Source organism: Delphinapterus leucas, chromosome 19 (assembly GCF_059928025.1).
Source record: "Delphinapterus leucas isolate spDelLeu-1000000601 "Yukka" chromosome 19, BTC_Dleu_Yukka2, whole genome shotgun sequence".
NCBI lineage: Eukaryota > Metazoa > Chordata > Mammalia > Artiodactyla > Monodontidae > Delphinapterus > Delphinapterus leucas.
Window position 1 is genome coordinate 63,878,523 of NC_143147.1, and position 20,462 is coordinate 63,898,984.

The 20,462-nt window shown below is 57.6% G+C and overlaps 1 protein-coding gene across 3 annotated transcripts in view; it reads right to left on the bottom strand.

Moving 5' to 3' along the window:
* Window positions 1–20,462, bottom strand: part of SLC38A12 (solute carrier family 38 member 12) — a 58,334-nt gene that overhangs the window by 21,727 nt on the left and 16,145 nt on the right. For 2 of the 3 annotated variants that reach the window (XM_022589695.3, XM_022589693.2), the window contains exons 7-8: window positions 20,052–20,151; window positions 19,500–19,608 (exon numbers count right to left, since the gene is read on the bottom strand). In XM_022589695.3, coding sequence (XP_022445403.2) covers window positions 19,500–19,608; window positions 20,052–20,151 — 209 coding nt within the window. The remainder of the gene's footprint in view (window positions 1–19,499; window positions 19,609–20,051; window positions 20,152–20,462) is intronic. The other variant, XM_022589694.2, reaches the window with a different exon arrangement.

Below are 20,462 nucleotides of genomic sequence, written 5' to 3' on the forward strand. Positions count from 1 at the left end.
TGTTTTTTGTAGTCCTGGAGGGGACACAGGGAACATGGAGCAAGGGCTCCTAACCCAGCCTGGGAGGGGCCGGGGAGCGGGGGGACACAGGGGTAACAATACATAAAGTAAGAGGAATCAGGTGGGCAGAGGGCTGGGGGCAGTTCAGGACTGGGGAGCTGTCGGGCCCCTTTGTCCCTGTCCTCTCCCTCCTGGGCCCGAGCCAGCTGGTGCCAGGGCCGCCTCCCCACTGTCAGCCCCAACCATACTCCACTCGTGATGAGCGAAGGGCTCATCGCTTCAGACGACAAAGTCCAGTGGCCCCATGGTCTGGTGCCAGCTGCCTTTCTCAACCTCGTCTCTGGAGACACCACCCCGAGAGCCTACGGGCGTGAGTCCCTGACTTGCCCGCCCCCTCCGGCTGCTGGGCCTTTGCTCGGCAAGCTCGTCACACCATTTCTGCGGGTCAGGGTCCCGCTCAAAAGTCTGCTCCTTCACCCTTGTCTCCTGAGTCCCCTCACTGGAGTGGGCTGAGTTTCCCTGCACATCTGTGTCCCCCATGGGACTGAGCTGACCGGGCACATGCCTGGAGGGTGGGGTGGGCAGGGACGAGCCCGTTTCTCCAGCCTCTGCCAGAAATGAGACCCGGCGACAGGCGAATAAAGACAGTCCTAACCTAACTCCCAGCTCCCGGTCCACCAGAGGCAGGAGTCAGTGTCTGAGAGATGCAAGGAAGGCCAGGGGGGCTGCGCTCCGAGATGCCTGGGACAGGAGGTTCCCCGGACAGGACGGCGGCTTTGCTGAGACCCCGAAGTACAGACGCTCAGGCCCGCACGAGCCGGCTGGCCTCGGGGAACCCAAGGCTCGTCTCTAACTGGAGCCACCGCCTTCCTCTTGGGAAACAGCCGCAGCTACGGGACGGGAGAGAGGAACACATGCTGTGCTGCTTCGGAGAGCATCTTTCAATCAGGGTCCCTTGCTCAGAAGTGCGGAGGCTAAGCTGCGCCCACTGCCCTCGGAGAGGAGAGACCCCCAACGCAACTCAATCTTGCTTCACACACAAAATGAGCCCAGGATCGGCCATGTGCTATGTCCTTTGCTCAATGGTGCAAAATGAAAAAGCGGGAGCGAGTCAGAATCGGGGCAAAGTAGTAAAGCAGCTTGCTGCCTGTCTCCCCACCCCCAAATTTCTCTGCATGTTTAGCTGGCCAGAGAACGAAAATGTTAATTTGGTGGGAATCCCAAATTAGATGCCAGGGGACCTGGGTGCCAAGTCTCTGGGCTCCGCCTTCTGCCCATGCATCTGTCACGTCAGCCTCAGCCCTGTCCTCCCAGCTGCCGCTCCTGTTAACCACCCATCACATCAAAGGGGTCCCGTGATGAGGTCGCTGCCCAGGGCTGCATACCCCCGAGCTTCACAAAGTGCTCACACAGGCACGGTTTCACGTCACGCTCACTGCCATTTGTGAGGTCACCAGGTAGCTGACGATGTCTCATTTTACTGACAAGGGGGTGGAGGGACTGGAGAGGTTGGGTGACAGGGTAAGGAAGTGGCAGAGGGGACTGGGGGGTCTCCTGGCCCTCTGCCCCGACTGCTGTGATCCACACACTGCATCCTGTGTGAGGCCACTTTCCCCTCTGACTCCTGCTTTCCCCACATCAAGCTAATTCTCACCCTCATGCCTCAACCCTTGTGATTCCTCCTGCTGGCAAAGAATTTCCTCTCTACCTTCCTTATTCCTATCACCTTTCAAGCCCTGCTCAAGTGCCAGTCTCCCCTGCAAGTTTCTCCAAATGTTTTATTCCTCCCTGGGGGCTCCTGACTGAATCACCAAACGCACGGTCGGTACCACATCACTTAATCCTTGTAGGTTCTGTGTCGCTCCTTGTTCGTGGGCTGCTTGTGCCATCAGCAGAGGGTAAGCGCCATGATGGCAAGCTCTGCATCTCTCGGCACATGTGAGATGCTCAGTAAATAAACATTTACAGCATACACTGAACTTGGTGGAGGAAGTGCCTGATAGAGGCAGGTTTACTCCTGCAGGGTGGGAAGAGGCCACCCCAGTCTTGCTGACTCGCTGTGTACCCTCTGTCACGGGCAGCATCTGGGCTGGCAGAGCAAGTGGCATGTGGGTATGCAGAAGTCACCCGCTCGCCGGAAAGCAGTTCACTTTGTCAGGGAAAAGCTCCCTTCCCAAAACAGTTGTGAAATCAACGTGCTCTGATTTAGGAAGAGTGCATGGAAATGGCATTGCTCCGAGCACGCAGCTGGCTCCAGGGGAGGGTGAGACGCAGCCCCGATGAGGAGGAAAAGGCCTGTCTGAGATCAGTTCGGGTACTCGGCTGCCCGCCGTCAGCAGTATCTCCCAGGACGCCCACTGAGGAAGGGACGATGTCTTACAAGAAACCTAAAGTCAAGAACCTATACGTCTTCAGAGGAGCGGCTCTTCCCTCTCCTACTTCTGGGAGACAGTGGATTCATGGTTCCCCAAGAGCCATACACCGGCCACCCACCAGTTTTTTTTTTGTTTGTTTTTTGTTTTTTGCGGTACGCGGGCCTCTCACTGTTGCGGCCTCTCCCGTTGCGGAGCACAGGCTCCGGACGCGCAGGCTCAGCGGCCATGGCTCACGGGCCCAGCCGCTCCGCGGCATGTGGGATCTTCCCGGACCGGGGCACGAACCCGCGTCCCCTGCATCAGCAGGCGGACTCTCAACCACTGCGCCACCAGGGAAGCCCGGGACCATAGTTTTTAATTAGAACTTAAACTTGGATGAAATTCAACAACACCCATAAGTCCATCTCATTCCCCTCGAAAAAGGGGTGGGGGGAGGAGATATAGGGCACGCTCTTCTTCGAGGAAAGAGAAGCAGGAGAGAATGATGTGCTAAAGTGATGGCCACCGTAAAGGACAAGCGTCCTAAGAGCCTCTGGGCAACTCCATGGGACAAAGGGCGATACACCAATCACCTCCCCTAACAAGTGACAGTGAGAAAACATCCTAGAAGAGCAGCGGAACAGTCAGCCGACTGCTGACCCAACAGGGGAGGGTCCCTCCCAGCCCTGCCCCTGACGTTGGCGTGAGCAAAGGGATAGGATCCGGGGGGACAAAGGCCAGATGGTCAGGGAAGCCAGCAGTGGCCCTCAAAGCACCAAGGCAACGCTTCTGTGGTGTCCCATCGTTCCCGGGCCGAGAGAGGGCTTGGAGCTGAAGGAGGTGACGCCCTGCCTGGCTGGGTAACTGGCTGGACGGCCAGTCCTTGGACTGCCTGCTTACCTACTTACTTCCCTCTAAAAATAAGCATCTTTTCGGTTTGTCTGTGGCTCCCATGGTGTAGTGAGATGGAGCTTCCCAGAGACAAGAACTCAGGCGTCAGCAGCTTTCTCTCACTTCAGCTGTCAGTTCCTGACTTTCAACACAAAAGAGCGGCAGATCCGCTTGGAGCCTTCTTGTACTAGGGCGCTGGGGGGACTCCGACTTCTCTTGTTAATCTAGCAGGGGTGACGAAGCGAAATGTCTTGGAAGGGGGAATGGCGGTATGCTGCCTGATCTACCTAAACACACAGGGACCCGTGGGGCTGACGACCCAGTGCACGGGGCCCCAGGGAGCCAGTTCACTCAGAGGTGGCCACACACCGAGGGCACGGCTGAGCTCTGTGGACTGGTCCTGGAGGTTCCTTCAAAGGACAAAGGAAACGGACGCCCTGCTGCTGACACGGCTGTCCTTGTTGGGCGCTAAGGGTTAAGAGTTAATTGGGGTTAATGGAAACTCAGCACGAACCCGTCCCTAGACGGGAGCTGAACTTTCCACGCATCCTTGAGGTGCAGCGAAGAAATGCTCAAGGATTCTATTTTTATCCCTCAAGTGGCTGTGAACGTTTTGGTTTTGGAGTTTGTATTTTCCCAACTTGAATGACAATGTCTGGTGATCCAGCCACGAGAAGGAGGTGTGTTCTGAGGCAGTGAAGGACAGCGGAGGGACCAGAGGCTTCGGGGTCACATGCTCAGGGCGAGGGGTCTGAATGCTAATGTTGTCCCAGCTAACGGCGAGACCCTAGAGCACTTGTGAACTTCCCAGAGCACGTTACGTGTGCAGAGAAGGTACTCAATACACAGCAGCCCTGGCCGTGTGACCCCAACAAGGATCAGCACACCCTCGTGGGATCACAGCCCACCTGTCCTCCCAACATCCCGGGAGGGGGAATTCGGAACAAGTGAAGCCAAGTGACGACCTCCGGCCACAGAATGTTAGGTCGATACTATTCCTATTGGACTTACAGCACCTCCACCCCAAGCGCTCTTCAGGGGGAGTTCAAGTTCTCAAGTACCAAGCATGAAGGATCAGTCATGATGCAGATGCAATGCATGATGTGAGGGAATGAGAACAGGGGGTAGGGCTGAAGCGGCGTGAGCAGCTTGTGCACTGGACCCAGTGAACCATCCATCAGCACAGCCTCTCTGCCAAAACCCTGAGACGAGAGGCATCGTGCCACCTAGAGGAGGTCACCTGAGTCCTGCAGGAGGACCGGCAAACTCACAGGAAGCGCTGAGAATGAGGTTTCAGAAACAACAACCTTCCCCGACAAGGCAGGGCGGGGCTGACCCCGAGAGCGTGAAGAGCCCTGCTGTGGGAGGGGGCTCCTGCCAGGATAGACTGCTGGGCTTCAGACGACCAAGCCAGCAACGATGGGGGCGCTGCCAACCTCTTACTCACCGATCCCTCCAATACGCTTACCTGGTGGAGAAGGAGTGATGGAGACGGATGGAGGCTGGACGCCTCTCCAGCCTCGCAGGCGTGGCGTGTCTGACAGGCACCCTCCCCAGACGCGCTGCTTAGGGCGAGTCACCCTGTCTTAGTGTCCCTGGGTCCCTCCCCAGCTTCCCCAAGCCTCACCTAGAAGGTACTTCGGAGATGCTTGCTGAATGGGTTGAAAGACTGAAAGATTCAGGTGATGCCTGAAGGTGAAAGTGGAGGAGGGCTAGGACTTCCCTGGTGGCTCAGTGGTTGGGAATCTGCCTGCTGGTGCGGGGGACACGGGTTTGATCCCTGGTCCGGGAATATTCCACATGCCGCAGAGCAACTAGGTCCGTGAGCCACAACTACTGAGCCTGCGCTCTAGAGCCCAGAAGCCACAACTACTGAGCCCACGCGCCTAGGCCCTGTGCTCCACAAAAAGAGAAGCCATGGCAATAAGAAGCCCGTGCACGGCAACGAAGAGCAGCCCCCTCTCGTTGCAACTAGAGAAAGCCCACGCGCAGCAACGAAGATTCAATGCAGCCAAAAATAAATAAATTTAAAAGAAAGTGGAGGGTTGATGCCCAGATATTCTAAAGCAGCATGTGATTCTGGAGCATAGACGTCAACTCTATAAACCCAGCTGTTATCTCATGACGCCCTTCAGCAGAAAACAAAGTCCACTCCTGTCAAACAATTCAGCCCCATTCGGACTGAGTGAGCTCCGAGACTCGTAACATCTGTAGCGCTCATCAAAAGGTGAGCGCGTGCTGCCGGCAGACACTAAGCCCAGGAGAGCAAGGCGCCGAGCCCCAGGCCGAGGCCAGAAGTTAAGATTCCCCAGGGAGTTCTTAAGTAGCCACTGAGCTACAGAACAGAGGCAAGAAACCAAACCCACACGGCAGGAACTCGCCCGCCTGTCAGACCTGGGGATCAGGGGGCTGGCCGGGAGAAAAGACCTCTCCCCACGCACAATTCACCGAGAAGAGGATGAAATGCTGGGGCACCTTCCCGGCAGCAACACGGACTGGCCAGGGCGGGGCTGCCTGAACAACCTCTGCCAAGGTACTGTGAACACGCTCTTTGTCTCTGATACCGGGGAGCCTGGGAGCAATTTCAGGGAGGGACCACAGAAGGGGTGGCTGCTCCCAACCCCGTGCACACGGGCAGCTCTGGCTGTCGAAGCCCAGAGTGCTGCCTCCTACAGGGTGTGAGTTCAGTCGCTTTGTGGCTGGGGAGGGGGCGGCCTGGAAGACAACGGCAGAGAGGCCCCCCCGGACTGAGCCGATGCGTCAACTGTACAGGATGAGGGCTCCAGCTCTGAGAGGGGAGGGCTGGGCACAGGACGGTCCAGGCCTCCGGCGCATCGCTCCCCAGCTCTCAAGGAGCCTGGGTGATGCGATCTCAGCCCTGTCAGCCCGGAGACAACCATGCACGCAGAGGGCAGGTCTCAGGCTCCCTCTGTGACTCCCCAGACACACTGACTGGAAGGCTGCCTGGACTGTTTGACAGTTGAAAACATCCCCAGATCCCTCCCTCAAAGCTGCCTGCTTCCCTTTCTTTCAAGGCAGCTGGAAACAGAACAGACCTAGGAAAGAACCCAAAAAACTATAACTTCCTTTTCCGAGCCCCCTTCTCTAAACAACCCCCCACCTTACACAGATGAGATAGAAAATCCCTACTTAGGGACCTGAGGTTTGTACCCAGCTTTATGGTTTTTGCTCTGGGAGGCAAAAAAAGAAAAAAAAAAAGAGCATATCTCCTCCCTAACCCATAGATGGTGAAAAAGATAGGTTGGGAAACTCATCCCAAACTTCTATGATCAAGCACCGTGATGTCCTACCAAGGAGCCTGGCTGCTTCACGCAGTTTTAGAGATGGTGGGAGGAGCGACCTGGGAGGGGTGAGATGTCACAGCCTACGGGAGGCCCCTCCAGTGCAGGGTGGCCTGGCGTGTGCTATGACCACTGCTGGAGGGAGGCCGGGTCTTTCCAGAACATACACTGTGGCTCCCAGCCAGTGGTCTCCACCATCACATCACAATCCCCTCCCGGCTTCTGGAGTCAGGCGGCGTCCCATGCACCTGGTCCAGGTGTCATGCCCACATCACCTCCAAGCCCCCAGTTCTGAGGGGATGCTGTTGGCAGCGAGGGAGGGCTCTGCCCCCGACCAGGCCACTCTTCCGCCCAGAGCCTACTCCTGCTTCCTGACACTCCCCAGGAGACTGACTAAGCCACCTCTCAGAGAAGGAAGGCTCTGTGCTGGGGTGGGGAAGAAGGAGGCTCAGAGAACCAATGGGCAAGTGAACCAACATTACCGCGCACCTACCGAGTGCCCAGACAACAGCATCTTCCATCTAAGATCGCTTTTGAATCCTGACACCCTACAAGTCGGTTACTGTCTCCATCTTAAAAAAACTGAGGTTGAGAGGGTTAACTAACTTGTCTAAGATCTCATAATAACCAAGACAGCTGAGATCAGAGGTCAGGCTGTCTGTATCCAAGGCCCAGTCCTCCTTTGGAGCACTTGACTGCCTCCCTCGATTACGTCCTAGAGAAAGAGTCTCTCCAACACCCCCTCCATGTCCCTTCCAGGCTGGCTCCCAGGGCCGGGCCAGGAGGGCTGGTCTGGTCTGATGGCATCAGGCTGGCACGGCTGCTGCCGTCCTTGTGGTCTTATTGGAGGACAAGCCTGGGTGCCTGTGTTGTCTCTTTCTCAGCTGGAAAGCCAGATGGTAACCAGTGGTGGGCAGAGTTCCAAGGATTTGATGCCAGAGCTGCAACCCTTGTGATTTGGGGAGAAAAGATAAATATTGTGGAAAACCCACGAAGTCACTCACTCAATGATGATAAGCCATCAGGGTTTAAAAAGGACGGCCTGGCTTCTCACAGGTGTGAAAGAGACTGGGGCAGGGAGGGGAGGGTCCACTCCCCCCCGCCCCGCCACATCCAGGTGAAAGACCAAGGGGCTTGATCGTGACCTAGGTGGGCTTTAAGGACATTATGACAAGGAGCTGGGGAGGGACAGGGGGTGTGTGACGATGCGGGAAGCGGGATGAAACAGGTGGAAGGCTGGGGGCTCTGCCTGGGGAAAAAGACTTTGGAGATGGCACCTGTTCTAATACTTCACTTCTCACACTCCAGGTGCCAAGAGGTGGCAGAGAAGGAGATGGGTGGTGAGCCATCCTCGACCTCCTGGCACCTGGATGGCTTTGGGCTGCTCTCCGCTACCTTCAGCCACCAAAGATAGGGGCCCCTAAGCCCTCGCTGAGGGGCAGCTTCTGTCCCAGCACCAAGGAGCAGAGGACGGCCGCCAGCTGTGGTGAGCCCTGGGCGTCAGCAGGCCCAAGGGCTGATGGAGGGTCTCGCACCCGTGCCCGGCCGCAGACCCCGTGGCGGCGGCCCGCCTGAAGGGTCTCGTCCACTCAGATGCTCGTGGAGCAACCCCCCTGCGGGCAGCCCCGTGCTGGCTCTGGACTGAAAGGTGGATAAGGCACGGCCCTAACCTCGAGGAGCTCACGGTGAGGCCAAGGAACTGAACACGGATAAGAGTCCCATTACCGCCACGCGCGGGTGAGGGGCGGGGGTCCCTGAGCTCAGTCTGGAATGAGTGAGTGCTTGTCGGGATCTGAAGTGAGGGGAAGCACGTGAAGGGCACAGAGCCGTGAAAGTACCCGGCGTCTGTGGAGGACAGTGGCCAGTGAGGGTGGGGCGGTGGTGAGACAGAAAGTTCCAGAAGGAGATTAGAGCAGACCACGTCCCGTGAAGGACTTTAGAGCTGCCTTGCAGAGAGGAGTTTCTAAAGGATTTTAAGTACGGAGATGGCACTCAGATTTACCTAAAACCAGGCTGAAAGAATGAGATGTCAGAAACAGAAATGCCTCAGGACCCTGGGGCAATCCTCATGCTGGGAGGAGGCACCTCTCCTTGGACAAGCAGCCCGGGCGCCCGGGCTCCAAGGCCCCCCTCGGAATCCCCCGCGTGGGAGTCCTCTCTGTTCTCACGGGGAGATCTGAAAGGGACTTGGAACGTTAGAACTGTAAGTTCTGGGGGCCGGAGGAGAGGAGGCACGGCTGGGACTCCCCGTCCAGCTGGGTGCAGTGACAGATGCATGAAAACGTTGACCCGGGCCTGGCGGTGAGCCCGAGCAAGGAGGTGCACAAGCCCAGGGCAGGCTCCGAAGCAGCCCTCTACGGCAAGGAGAGAACAGGTCTCACGGGGGAGGCAGGGCTCTGCTAACGAGCAGCAGAGTTGAAAGCCCCAGAAGAGTGCGGCAACCCCTCCTCGGGCTCAGTGAACAGGTGCATAGATGATGACTTCCTGCGCACCGCAGGCTGGGTTTACCCCTTCCCACTTTTTAGCCACTGAAATCTGTCTGCAGAGAATCAAACCCAGCTCTGTGGCCCGGTCTATTTCTGCTGGCTGTCAAACAAGGGGAGAGGATGGGTACCTGGCGTCCCTCCCCCAGGGCCGGCTGAACTTACACGCTGCTTCACAGACACGAGGAAGCTGGAGCTATTGGCCACGTGATCCAGGGGCTGGGGAACAGCTGTCGCGGCCAGACTAGAGATCAACTGGGCCTTACAGGTCCTCAGAACAGGAGGACTTGAGGGGAACGGGTGGGCAGGTAACACCCTATATCGTGGACTGTGTTATGAATAACAAGGGGTGGGGAGCCCCTGGGCTTTCAGCTCCCTCGGAAAAAAGCACCCACACCCCCAACCACCGGATTCTGTCAAGAACAAAGCTGCTCAGATACCCTGGGTGCTGGGCAGGACGTGAGCCCCGTGGACCCTTAGGACCAGCAGGGCTGTTAGCGTCTCCAGTAACCTGCTGGAATCTGACTGCTTCTGCTGGCCCCGCCCCGGGGACACGAGGAGGCGGAGCCATTGCCCTCTGTCACCTCAACTGCCTGACGCCTGCGTGATGCTCCAGGAGAGGTGCCGGATAATCACTGCGGATGCTCAGGCACACCCCCTCCCCAACTCTTCCCGCTCATCTCTGCGCAGGAAGAGCGGGGCCAGGACTGGAGCGGAGGGAGGGAAGGAAGTCAGGGCCCGGGATGCGGAAGCCCTGCAGAGAGCACGGGCGGACTGGCTCCTCCTCTCCCCTGCTGACCCCCGACCTCGAAATAAACGGAAAGCGGCAGGATTCTTTGCGGGGTACCGAGTAACCCCGGTGGAGGTGGGGAGGGAGGGGAGCCGGCAAGGCAAGGGGGTGATTAACGAGCTCCGTGGAGTCGGGTGTAAGAAATCACGCTAATGACCCCCGGCTCCCTCCCTAGTGGATGGTCAGAGGCCGAGGCCTCTCTGTGGGGCTGGCACGCTGTGGGCTCCAGGAGGAAGGGACCGGGTGGGACCTGTTGGCCACAGGTAACAAAGCAGCCGCTGGCAAAGGGGTACTGCTGGAGGCCCTCTTCTCCTGGGGACACTCAGAGTCTGAAACCAGTCTGGTCAGAGCAGGAGTGCAGCTGCTCCCTGTCTGCAGTGACGCGCCGGAAGCCAGGCTGGAGACCTGCGATGCCTGCCCCGTCTCTCCCTGGAGGAGGCTTTGCAGGGCCCTGACCGCTGCCTCTTCAGCTGAAGCTTGGGGAGCAGATCCAAGGGAGACCACAGCAGGCCTCTCCCCGGGAGGCTGGGTGTCAGCAAGACCACTTATCGCTGCGAGAGGGCCTCGGCCAGCAGACTTTCTCAAAGGGCAGAGGACACAGAATCACCCTCAGAACAGGTGGAAAATGCAGATTCCTGGGCCTTGCAGTCCTAGGTGCTGCTACATTAGGCCTGGGGTGCAACCCAGGGATCTATATTTTTAATAAGTACCAGTGGTCCTGGAACCAAGCTCTGAGACCCAGTTGAGGTGACTGTTCCTGGCCGGGGGTGGGGAGAGGGCTGGGCAGTGTTCCTGGAGGCTGGCGACCCATCCCTCGGGTGCAGCACAGCCTCCTGAAACAGCAGTGAGAAGTTCTCCTGCCAGAACTGCTTGGGTGTCACAAACTGTGGGGGGCCTTCCAGCCCTGGTCAGCATCTAACCTGGCCCGGCAGCCTCTTCCCTCCTCCTGTCCAGGTTTCCAATTGAGCGTCTCAATCCGCGGCTAAAGGAAGCTTTTTTGTAGCTCAACTCAACATGCCCTGCTGTGCTCTGTGACCCGTCCTTCTGGCTTCACACAGCATTTGCTCAGCCATGCCCTCTGCGGTACCTCCCTTTGCACGTGAAGGCTTATTAAAATGTACCTTGGCCTACTCTTGGCTAATTCACGAGACATCCCAAGCTCGTGCTACTTAATCGGATGTCATCATTGATATGCACCCTAATTGTTCAGCTCTGCCTAATCACGTCCGTGTCCCAGGCACCCTTCTGCTGGCTGAGAACGCTTCGGGGTTCCTTAGCTGCTGCTTTCTCCTCGGGGCCAGCCTGCAGGCTGGGGAACGTGCCCATGGATACTTTTAGTCTCCGCACGGTTTGCTGGGCCTCCGGTTGGGACACCAGCCACACGGCGGAGCACGCTTATTACTTTAGAATGAGCGCTTTATTTAATTAAACAATTACCGCCAGGGCCCTGGGACACTATTTAGAAATACAGCAGATTCTGTTTATAACAGACACCCTGTAACAGAGAGCAAGCATCATTCAGGGGGTAGCACAGCCTCACAGAAGTCAGCAGGGCCGTCGCGAGGACCACGGATTCAGCTATGGAATGAAAGCATCAGAGAGACATGGAGCTGAAGGAGGAACGTGGTTTAGCGTAAACAGTTTTGATCCTCGTTAGCACGAGATGTTTAAGAATGTTCCATATTACTCTTAAAACAACTGGAAGGCTGCTGTATTTCCTATAGTTCTTTCCTATACTTTTTGGGAAATGAAGCCAAAAAAAAGAGCAGGGGAGAGTAAGGATCTGAAATTGACAACTGGGACATTTCCTTAAAGAATACAAAGTCATTTTTTTAGCTCTTTGCCCAGAAATGGGAGGTCTGCAAGCAGAGGGGATGCAGTCTGGAGATGGCCTCAGCTGTAGCATCTTGGGAGTTTGCCTAGAGCAGCTTCTGAGGGGACTGACTAAAAACACACAGACATGGACACACACACCTGGGTCAGTGGCCAGGACCAGCCCGGGGAGCTCATGAAGCAAGGAACAGCAGCTTTGCACCACCAATCACGCTGCACACAAATGAAGAAGCCTCCAGCTTAGGGCGTGCCCGGGATCAGTGTGAAGTGTGGGTAAAAATGGTCCTGAAAGAGCACAGTGCAGAAGGTCCCCAGCAGGGACGAACACTCCCCAAGGAGACTTATTTGGAAGTTTCCCAACCAAACTGGCCTGTGCATGAGTGTGGGTCGTGGGCATATTCTTAACAAGCTCCGTGACGCTTTCCCGGCTTGGGGCCCCGTGTGTGTGCACGTGCGTGTGTGTGTGTATCCGTCTGTCTGTGATGTCCACGCCAACCCCATGTCGGCCTATTTCTCCGTGAAATGGGCTCTGGACTCCTGCACTTTACATACAAACATGTGGATACGCTTTACCCAAGAGATGGGCCTCTAAAAGTTCTATTTATAGATACTTAATTTCCACAGAATAACGTTTTAAGCGCACTAGGGAAAGTAAGTACTCAAGAGAAACCTGCAGCAAGCCCTTCTGTAAAGTATCAAATTGTTTTGTAACAAATAATTACCCGCTGAGTTCGTTTTATACATTGGGATTTTCATATCATGGGGCTTCTTACAAGCCGAGTCTGCTGGCAGGGGTGGTCCGGTTGTGGCGCACAGATAACTTTCCCCATCGCAGTGCCCATCCCTGAGTGAACTGGGGAAGGGGGCAGGGAGAAAGGACGAGACACCAGACAAGCCAAACTGACAGTTTCCCACGTGCCCAGGGTAAAAGTGGCTTGTGCCCTGGGCAAGTCCTATTTGTAAGGATGTACTCATTACTTTCCAGACGACGGAGATGGGGGTAGAGGTCGGGGACATTCTAACAGGGTCAGAGAGACACTCAAGCTGCCACTGTGAGAAGGGGTTCTGGGCAGTTCACCTGGCTCAGGAGCTACAGCCGAGTTCCCTTCATCCACTAGGACGGAAGAAAGGCCAGAGGACTCGAGCTCAGCCGGTGAGCAGCTTCCAGGGCTCAGGGAGGGGTGGTGCGGACTGTCTTGTGATCCTGATGCCCGTCACCTGCTATCTTTACCGGGAGGTCGGAGCGGATGGCACAGGGGAGTCAGCGCTGTCCTCTAAGCTGGTGTGTCAGGCATCAGCCATCGCAGAGGCAGGACGTGGGGGGTGATGGATGGCGAGCTTAACGCTGGCGGACAGAACCCATGTCCCCGAGAGCCGCGTTAAAAATAAAAACAGTCCTCTCACTGAGCCGGAGGGAGCTCGGACCAAACACCCCAAGGCACTGGGGGTCAGGGAGGAGGGGGTCACCGTGGTCCAGCGAGGCGCTACCCAGGTCTCCTCGGAAAGGTGAGGGCTGGTCCTGAGCAATGCTGGGCAGCAGCTGGGCTGGCACTGGGGACGGACTGGAGGCTGTGCCCAGACACCAGTAGCAGTGGGGGGGCGGTGACGGGGGTGCCCCTGGGGTCCCTTGGCAGGAGCTGGAGAGACAAGCCATAGTGTCAGAGTGAGTGACAGCGTGATCTGAACTTCATTTAGAAAGGGCTGGGGGGGATGGAAAGCACAACGAAACACAAGCAGCCATTCCCTGGATGAGCCATAGAGACAGCTTCCTAGGAAAGGGAGGAAGGGAGGGAGGAAGGGAGGGAGGAAGGGAGGAGGGAGGAAGGGAAGGAGGGAGGAAGGGAAGGAGGGAGGAAGGGAGGAAGGGAGGGAGGAGGGAGGAGGGAGGGAGGGAGGGAGGAAGGGAGGGAGGAAGGAGGGAGGGAGGGAGTAAGGGAGGGAGGGAGTAAGGGAGGGAGGGAGGGAGGGAGGGAGGGAGGGAGGGAGGGAGGAGGAGAAACGCAGGCCTGCCCCTGTATTGTTGATATCCTTGAAAAAGAAGAGACAAGCTAATCCTTTAAAGTCAGTCCTTTCAACCTGAGCACCGGCCACTGTTTGAGTTAGAATTTGCTCAGCATGAGCGCCTGCCTGTCTGCAGAGTGGGTACATGCAGTTTTAGGGTGTTGGGCAGAAATGCTTTCTTCCTTGAGACCCAGGATCGTGGGCTGAAAGCAGAGGCTCGGCACTTGGGGGGCTAGCACCCTGAGACACGAGGCCTCCCGGGGGGCCAGATGAGCTGGCAGACGACCGCAGACCCCCCACCAAGTCGGGGTGGGACCGGCCCGGGAGAGCTACTCTGCTCGCCGCACCTGCAGGGCGTTGCCCAGCATGACCGGCACCTTCCCACCGGCGAGCAGCGAGTAAAGGGTGAAGCACAACAAAACTGACCTTCCAGGAGCCTCCAGAACCAAATGAGGAGCTGATGTCAGGGTTAGGAAGGGAGGAAAGGAAGGGAAAGAAGATGGGCTTCCCTGGTAGCCCAGATAGGTCCCCAAACAGTCCCCATCCTATGAGGGCGGCGCCTTGATGTCCCAGACCCTGTAAGCAACCCCCTTCTTGCCCAGGTGGCCGGGAACCTCCTCTTGGCTTGTTCCGCTTTGGTGTTGGGCTAGGTCCCAACCCACAGGAGGCAGACAGGAGGGCGATGTCCCCAAAGAAGGAAAACTGCCACTGGTCCGTTTACTGCACTTAGGGCCCTGCCCTCCATCTGCGGATGGAGCCAACCCATCAGACTCCTGCATGAAGATGGCCCATCCTGGGAGCACTGCGCTTGCCCTCCAGGACCACCCTGCCTGTCTCGCCATGGTCTCTGCTTCCTTCCGGGTTCCCCACGTTGTGCATATCCAGGGGCGGCGCTCACACTGTCTCCTATTGGGGCTGTGCTCTAGGGGCACAGGCTGGTTCCCCTGGAGGTGTCCCCGAGAGTCCCCAGGTCCCGTGAAGTCACTGCTGCCGCTGAACCTTGTTGCTTCACACTACCTTTCCCTCCTCACTGATCCTGAAGGCCTCTAGACCACCTCCTGCCCCAGCGTCGCTAAGAATAAACATTCAAGCAATGGCAGTGGTGACCCACTTATTAGCAGATGCCACAGCTCCAGGGTACCGTGGTTGCTATTGAAAGAACAGAGAGAGAGACCGTGGCAGGGAAGGGAGACGTCCTTGGGCAGACGCTCTGAGTTCCAGCGCTACTTGAGTGAATGGAAGAAGCCCATCTCGCTACCCAGGAGTGAGGGGCGGCAGGAAGACAGCAGGTCAGTCAGGCAGATGGGCAGGATGCGCAGACACAGGTCACCGAGCAGATGCCATCCTGGGGCAGCGTCGCCCCAACCTCTGCAAACGTCAGGCTCCCAGGGCTGATGAGCAGGCGTGACCTGCCCCCTCGTTTTGGGCTCTCATCTCTGCCTCAGCTCAGAGACCCTGGGGAAGTCACGGTCTCCAAGTCTCAGTTTGCTCTGCTGTGAAATGGGATGAGGCCACAGACCTTACTGTTTGGAAACGAGAAAGTAATGGGTAACTCGCTACACTGACGCAAACCACACAGCAGGAAGGACCTGGCAGTGCTCGGCCTGGCGCCTCCACTCGGGTACGTCACTCTGTTCTCCACCCCCCAACACAAGGGATGTTTCTTCCCCTGAATGGTACCGTTCTAGAAAGAGACTGTTTGGTTTTAAAAAGGGGATCGTGTGGGACTTCCCTGGTGGTCCAGTGGTTAGGACTCTGTGCTCCCAATGCAGGGGGCCCGGGTTCGATCCCTGGTCCGGGAACTAGATCCCACATGCTCGCATCCCGCAACTAAGATCCGGAGCAGCCAAATAAATAAATAAAAATAAAAAGGGAAGCCCGCGCTGTTTAAACGTCGCCAGTGGCAGGGAAGCGTTGCCGTGTAAGACTGAGACAAGACGGATTCAGAAAACAGCCTCCTGCCAGAGGAGGAGAGACCAGCACCCTTCACCGCTAACCTGAGCCCGAATCAGACTGACCTGCTCCTTTAGGAAGAGTTCAGCAGGCAGGATCCCCCCTGCAGCCCCCAACACATACCCTGTTTCTTCAAGGGGTGTCCGCAGGGAGAGGCCCCTCTGTCCGGCAGTGGGTGGCAGGTCACCTGCCAGGCTGCACCTCTCTCCCCACTCACCCGCAGACCCCAGAGGTGGACCTCACAGCTCCTGCGTTCAAGGCAGCATGGCAAGCCAGGGTGACCTTGTCCTGTCTCAAAGCAGCCCACGAGGGGCCCCCTGCCCCACGCTGCCAGTTTCTGGCTGGGTCTCCAGCCAGGATGAGCTCCGCTCTGCCATCTGCGGGCCCGGCTCTGCCCAGCTGGGGCCTGCTGGGCCGCCGGTGCCGCAGCGGCACCTGTCCACCTGTAAGCTGTGGAGGCCGCTCCTGCCAGCAGTGAGGAGGCTTCAGCACTCGGGGAGTCCCGCTGTCCCCCAGGACTTCCCTCTGACACTCTCCAGGAGGCGGTACTGACGGGGCCTGGGGCGCAAATGAGGCCGGACGGCCCTGCAGGAATGAGGAAGGAGAACAAGAGTGCCGGGCAGTGCCCTTGACTCAAGGGGACAGCGACACACGTCCTGCCTCCCAGACACTCGGGACAGTACGATTCCTGGACGGAACTCATTTCCATATGACCCTGCCGTTCACCAGCAGCTCCTGACTCTTCCTCAGCACATAGGAAAATGAAATGCTAAATTCTGACTTTGTTTCCTACTCAAGCCAGAGATGCTCTGCAGAGAGAATCCCAGGACGTTCCCCAGCCTGGAGGCAAGGTTGCGGGTCTGAAAGCGCTGTCCCATTTGATACTTCAAAGGAGCATGAGGGGTGGGCGGTGGGGCTCGGAAGATCAGATCCTGATGCTAATTCTCACGGGCCCTCATGACAGGGGCCCAGGTCACTGCTGGCTCCAGCTGTGGCGTCTTGCTGGGACGCCCTGGGGGCACGTGTGACTCACGGGACCACCCCCACCTCACAGCAGCCTGCTCTGCGGCTACTTCAAGGAGGGAGAGGGAGAAACTGACTCATATCAGCTGCATGGGAGTCACAGGATGTGGACAGAGGTCACAGGCTACGGGAGGGGAGGAGGAATTTTCCACTCATTAAGGTCAAGGGCTTCGGGAGGTGACCGGTAGCTGGTGGTAGAGAAAGCTCCCTTCTGACAAGTAATCATGATGCTACACAGGCTGGCCTCTGGAGATGGTTAATATCCCGAATATTCTCATTCTGTGTGTGCATCTCAGCAGCACTCCCGGGAAGACAGAGAAGAGACTGCTTCCAGAGGACTTTCTAAAAATTAAACCGTAAAGTTAAACCAGAAATATACCGTCCTGGAATAGAAAAGAAGTGGCTATTAGAGGTCCTTTTGAACATGCAGGCCGGATAGGTGTATCGTGTACCTGAGACAAAGAAGTGGCTGTGCCTGGGGTGGGAAGGGGGCTTAAAACCCGCCCGCCTCCGTGGCCAACGCTGCAGCAACAAAACAGCTGGTAGAAAGAGGCGCGACGGGATTCTCTAGGCGGGACGGACAATCTTCCAAACACGAATGACTGGGGGGCGAGGGGAAAGGATGCCCCTCTTCTCCCATGATCTGAAGGGGCCACTTGGTGGAACAAGGATGCAGGGATGAGCCCCGCGGGCCGGACTTGGGAGGGGAAGATGCTGTTAGCACCTGTCACAGAGCACCCAGGACGGAGGAAGGAAACCCACGTTTGCCAACCCCCTCCTTCAGTCGCTAGGCCGCTTCCGACTTACTAAGAGGGGGTGGCCTGCAGAGGGACAGAGCCCCCCCCCCCGGTATTTAGGGTCAGGTGGCACAGCTCTGTGGAAGCCGCGGACCCCCTGGGAGCCACATGCAAAGTTGTAAAGTAACTTCTGAGACAACGCGAAGGTCCACCTGCCCTGAATTTCTCCAAACCAGGCAGAAGAGCACGTCTGAACCGAAAACCTTCTGAGCCAACTGAAGTCCCCGGCAGTGGGAGGGTGTCAACCACCCAGAGAGAACGGGCTGTTTCTGCTCAGCCCCGCCCCCTCCTATTTCGTGCAGCTTCTGTGGGCCCGGTGGCAATTAACTTTATGAGCTATAAGTGCAGTATCTGGGAGACAAAGGCTGTAATTAATGCCTGTCTGCTTTCCTGAAGGGCTCCTTCTGTTCGGTCAGACAGTTATTGAAACTCAGGCAGGGAGGCTTCCATCATGTGGAAGGTTTATAGGAATGAGAGGAAGAACAGTTTAATAAGGCAGTAATGATGCTGCTAAATAATTCATCGGGCCGATGGCGGCAGCAATATTCCCAGCACTCCGTGTCTGTTCTGCCGATGCGCGAGGGAATGAGCCAGGCAGACCCTGCACAGCCTCCAGCAGCGCCCCCGGTACAGACCTGCCTGAGGGGCTCTGCCGCTGACCCTCCATCCTGGACCTGCTCCCGGGTCTGTGCTGAGCCCCTGGGACCCTTTCTTCAACCTCCTCCTTCTGCCTGACTGTGCCGGTTAGAGATCCAGATGGGTCCTTACAATTACCAACACTTCTGCTAATTGTATCAATCACGGTTTGTTGAAAGCCGAGAGGCTAACAGGCCTCCGCTCTCCCGGGTTCTCCTGGTGGCCCTGCTGAGTTCTCTGCCTGCCCCCAAGGCTGGGGAAGTGGGGAAGGGGCCGGGAAATTAACCTGCCACCGAAGTCCCATTGGACCTTGGCTGAGATACAGTCCTCCTAGAAGACACCCTCCTAGCCGTAGCTGACCACCCGACTGGTCCAGAAACGCACAGAGGAAAACAAATCTCTCCCGGGGCTGGGGCCACAGGACTCCTGGGGTAGGTCGATAGGATAGGACTGGGAAGGTGAAAACCACCATTCCGCTGTCCTTGGGGTTAACAAATTCAGAGCCGCATAACACAGGTGGCGGGCCGCGGGAAGCTCTGCCAGGATAGGGATAATTAAGTCAAGAGGCCGACACCCTGAGCCTCCCTGCGAGGCCGGCTCTCCCGTGTCCCGCGTCCCGCTTCACATCAGCTAAGTGGCCGCGTGTCAAGCTGTGTGTCGCCTAATGTACCTAAATCTGTGTCAGGGCTGAGGAGGGCCAGGAGGGAGCAGAGAGCATTAACAGACACCGCACAGGCGAAAGGGAACCATTTCTGAGTCGCGCCTGCAAAGCAGGCAGACAGACACCTGCCTCTGGTTTTGCGTCTTATTCCCTGAGACCCGTGGGACACGTTATTCAGCTCCAATTCCCCCCTCCGCCCACCCCCGGCCCGCCCCCGGCACAAAGCACTCAAGACGGAGCCTGGACATTCATCTTCTTCCCTTGTCTGCGAGGAGCAGGGGAGACTGGGAGCGAGCTGGGCTGATCCCTCCTGATCTGGAGAGCTGTCTGTACCTGGGGTCAGCCGTGAGATGGCTCAGTCCCGCCTGCCTAGCCAGCAAACCCGGCATCCACTCATGTGCTCCTGGGCTGGCCGGGAGTAAGGTCAAAACAGGGAAAGTTTCTGGAAAGCCAGCCCTGGCCCTCTTACAGGGCTTTGATAAGCATGCCCTTCAAACCCCTAGATGAGTTTATAAGAGTTCACGGCCCTGGAGCTGGCGCCAACCCCAATGCCAACTCCAAACCACATACGATGGAAGCCCGCTGGCCGGGACGCTCTGGGGCTGGCACTGTAGCCACATGATCCACTTTCTGCCCGGGACCAAAGCCCCAGTAATTAGCCAGGCTGTGGGGCTGTGTAGACTCTCCGCTCTGGGGAAAGTTCTAGCTGAGAGTGCAGGCGGGCGGCTCCCAGGCCCCTGGTCCCCTGGGCCAGCCTGGCCGACCACTCACTCACCAGGTAGATGCGGTAGGCGTCCACGCGGTGCAGGGGCCCCCAGCACAGGTCCGTGTCGTTGTACTTGGCTTCGGCCTCCACGCCGCAGGAGTCGTTGCCCACGGCACTGCTGATAGAGAGACAATGGCTCAGTGTGGGCCTCCCTGCCTGGCCGGGAGCAGAGAGAACCTGCCCTTACTGACCAGGGGCAACTGCCGCGCCCCCCACCCCCCGCCACCCAGCTGCAGCTTCAGGTCCCACGCTCTGACCCTCCACAAGCCACGTTTTTCTGTCTCTGGGGGCAGGCACCTTATTCCTTATTCCTGCTGCACTGTTTCCCGGCAACTGGTGGGAATCCCAGTCACCTTCCCAGCGGGGCAGGGATGGGGTCAGCGGTGAGCTGTGTGTCTCTGACGGCCAGGACACACAGCTGGCTGTGATGCGTGCAGAAAAGGGCCTCAGACATGACGGACTCGCTTGGTGTTGGGCTTCTACCCTGAGAAAACACTGCCCTGACTGCCCAAGGAAGCCCCTCTGGCTGCAGCTGGTGTGGGGGGCAGGGGGGACACTCACCAGGTCACCTGCATGAGAGAGAAGGGCACGGCGGCAGCATAGATGGCCAGGTCCCCATACAGGTAGGTGATGATGCAGAAATAGAACAGGTTGACCCCCACTGAAAGCAACAAAACCATCGGTCAGGGAGCCACAGGGAGAAGCCGGCCTGCTTTTTTGATGACTACAGCTCTACCTCATCCACGGCTTTCGTTCTCCAAGCAGAGTGGGAAAACAACCCCCAAGTCCTGTTTCTCATTCTGGCTACCGACACTGAGATGCTGGCGGGAGACACATCTGCTCGAGACTGTCGCCCGGTGGTGAGCGGGACAGGATCAGAGAGGTTCTGCATCCAGGGTGAGTGTGGGGCGTGGACTGGCCAGGGAGCACCTGGAGGCGTCTTCGCGCTCGGGACAGGCTGCCCGGAGGGGA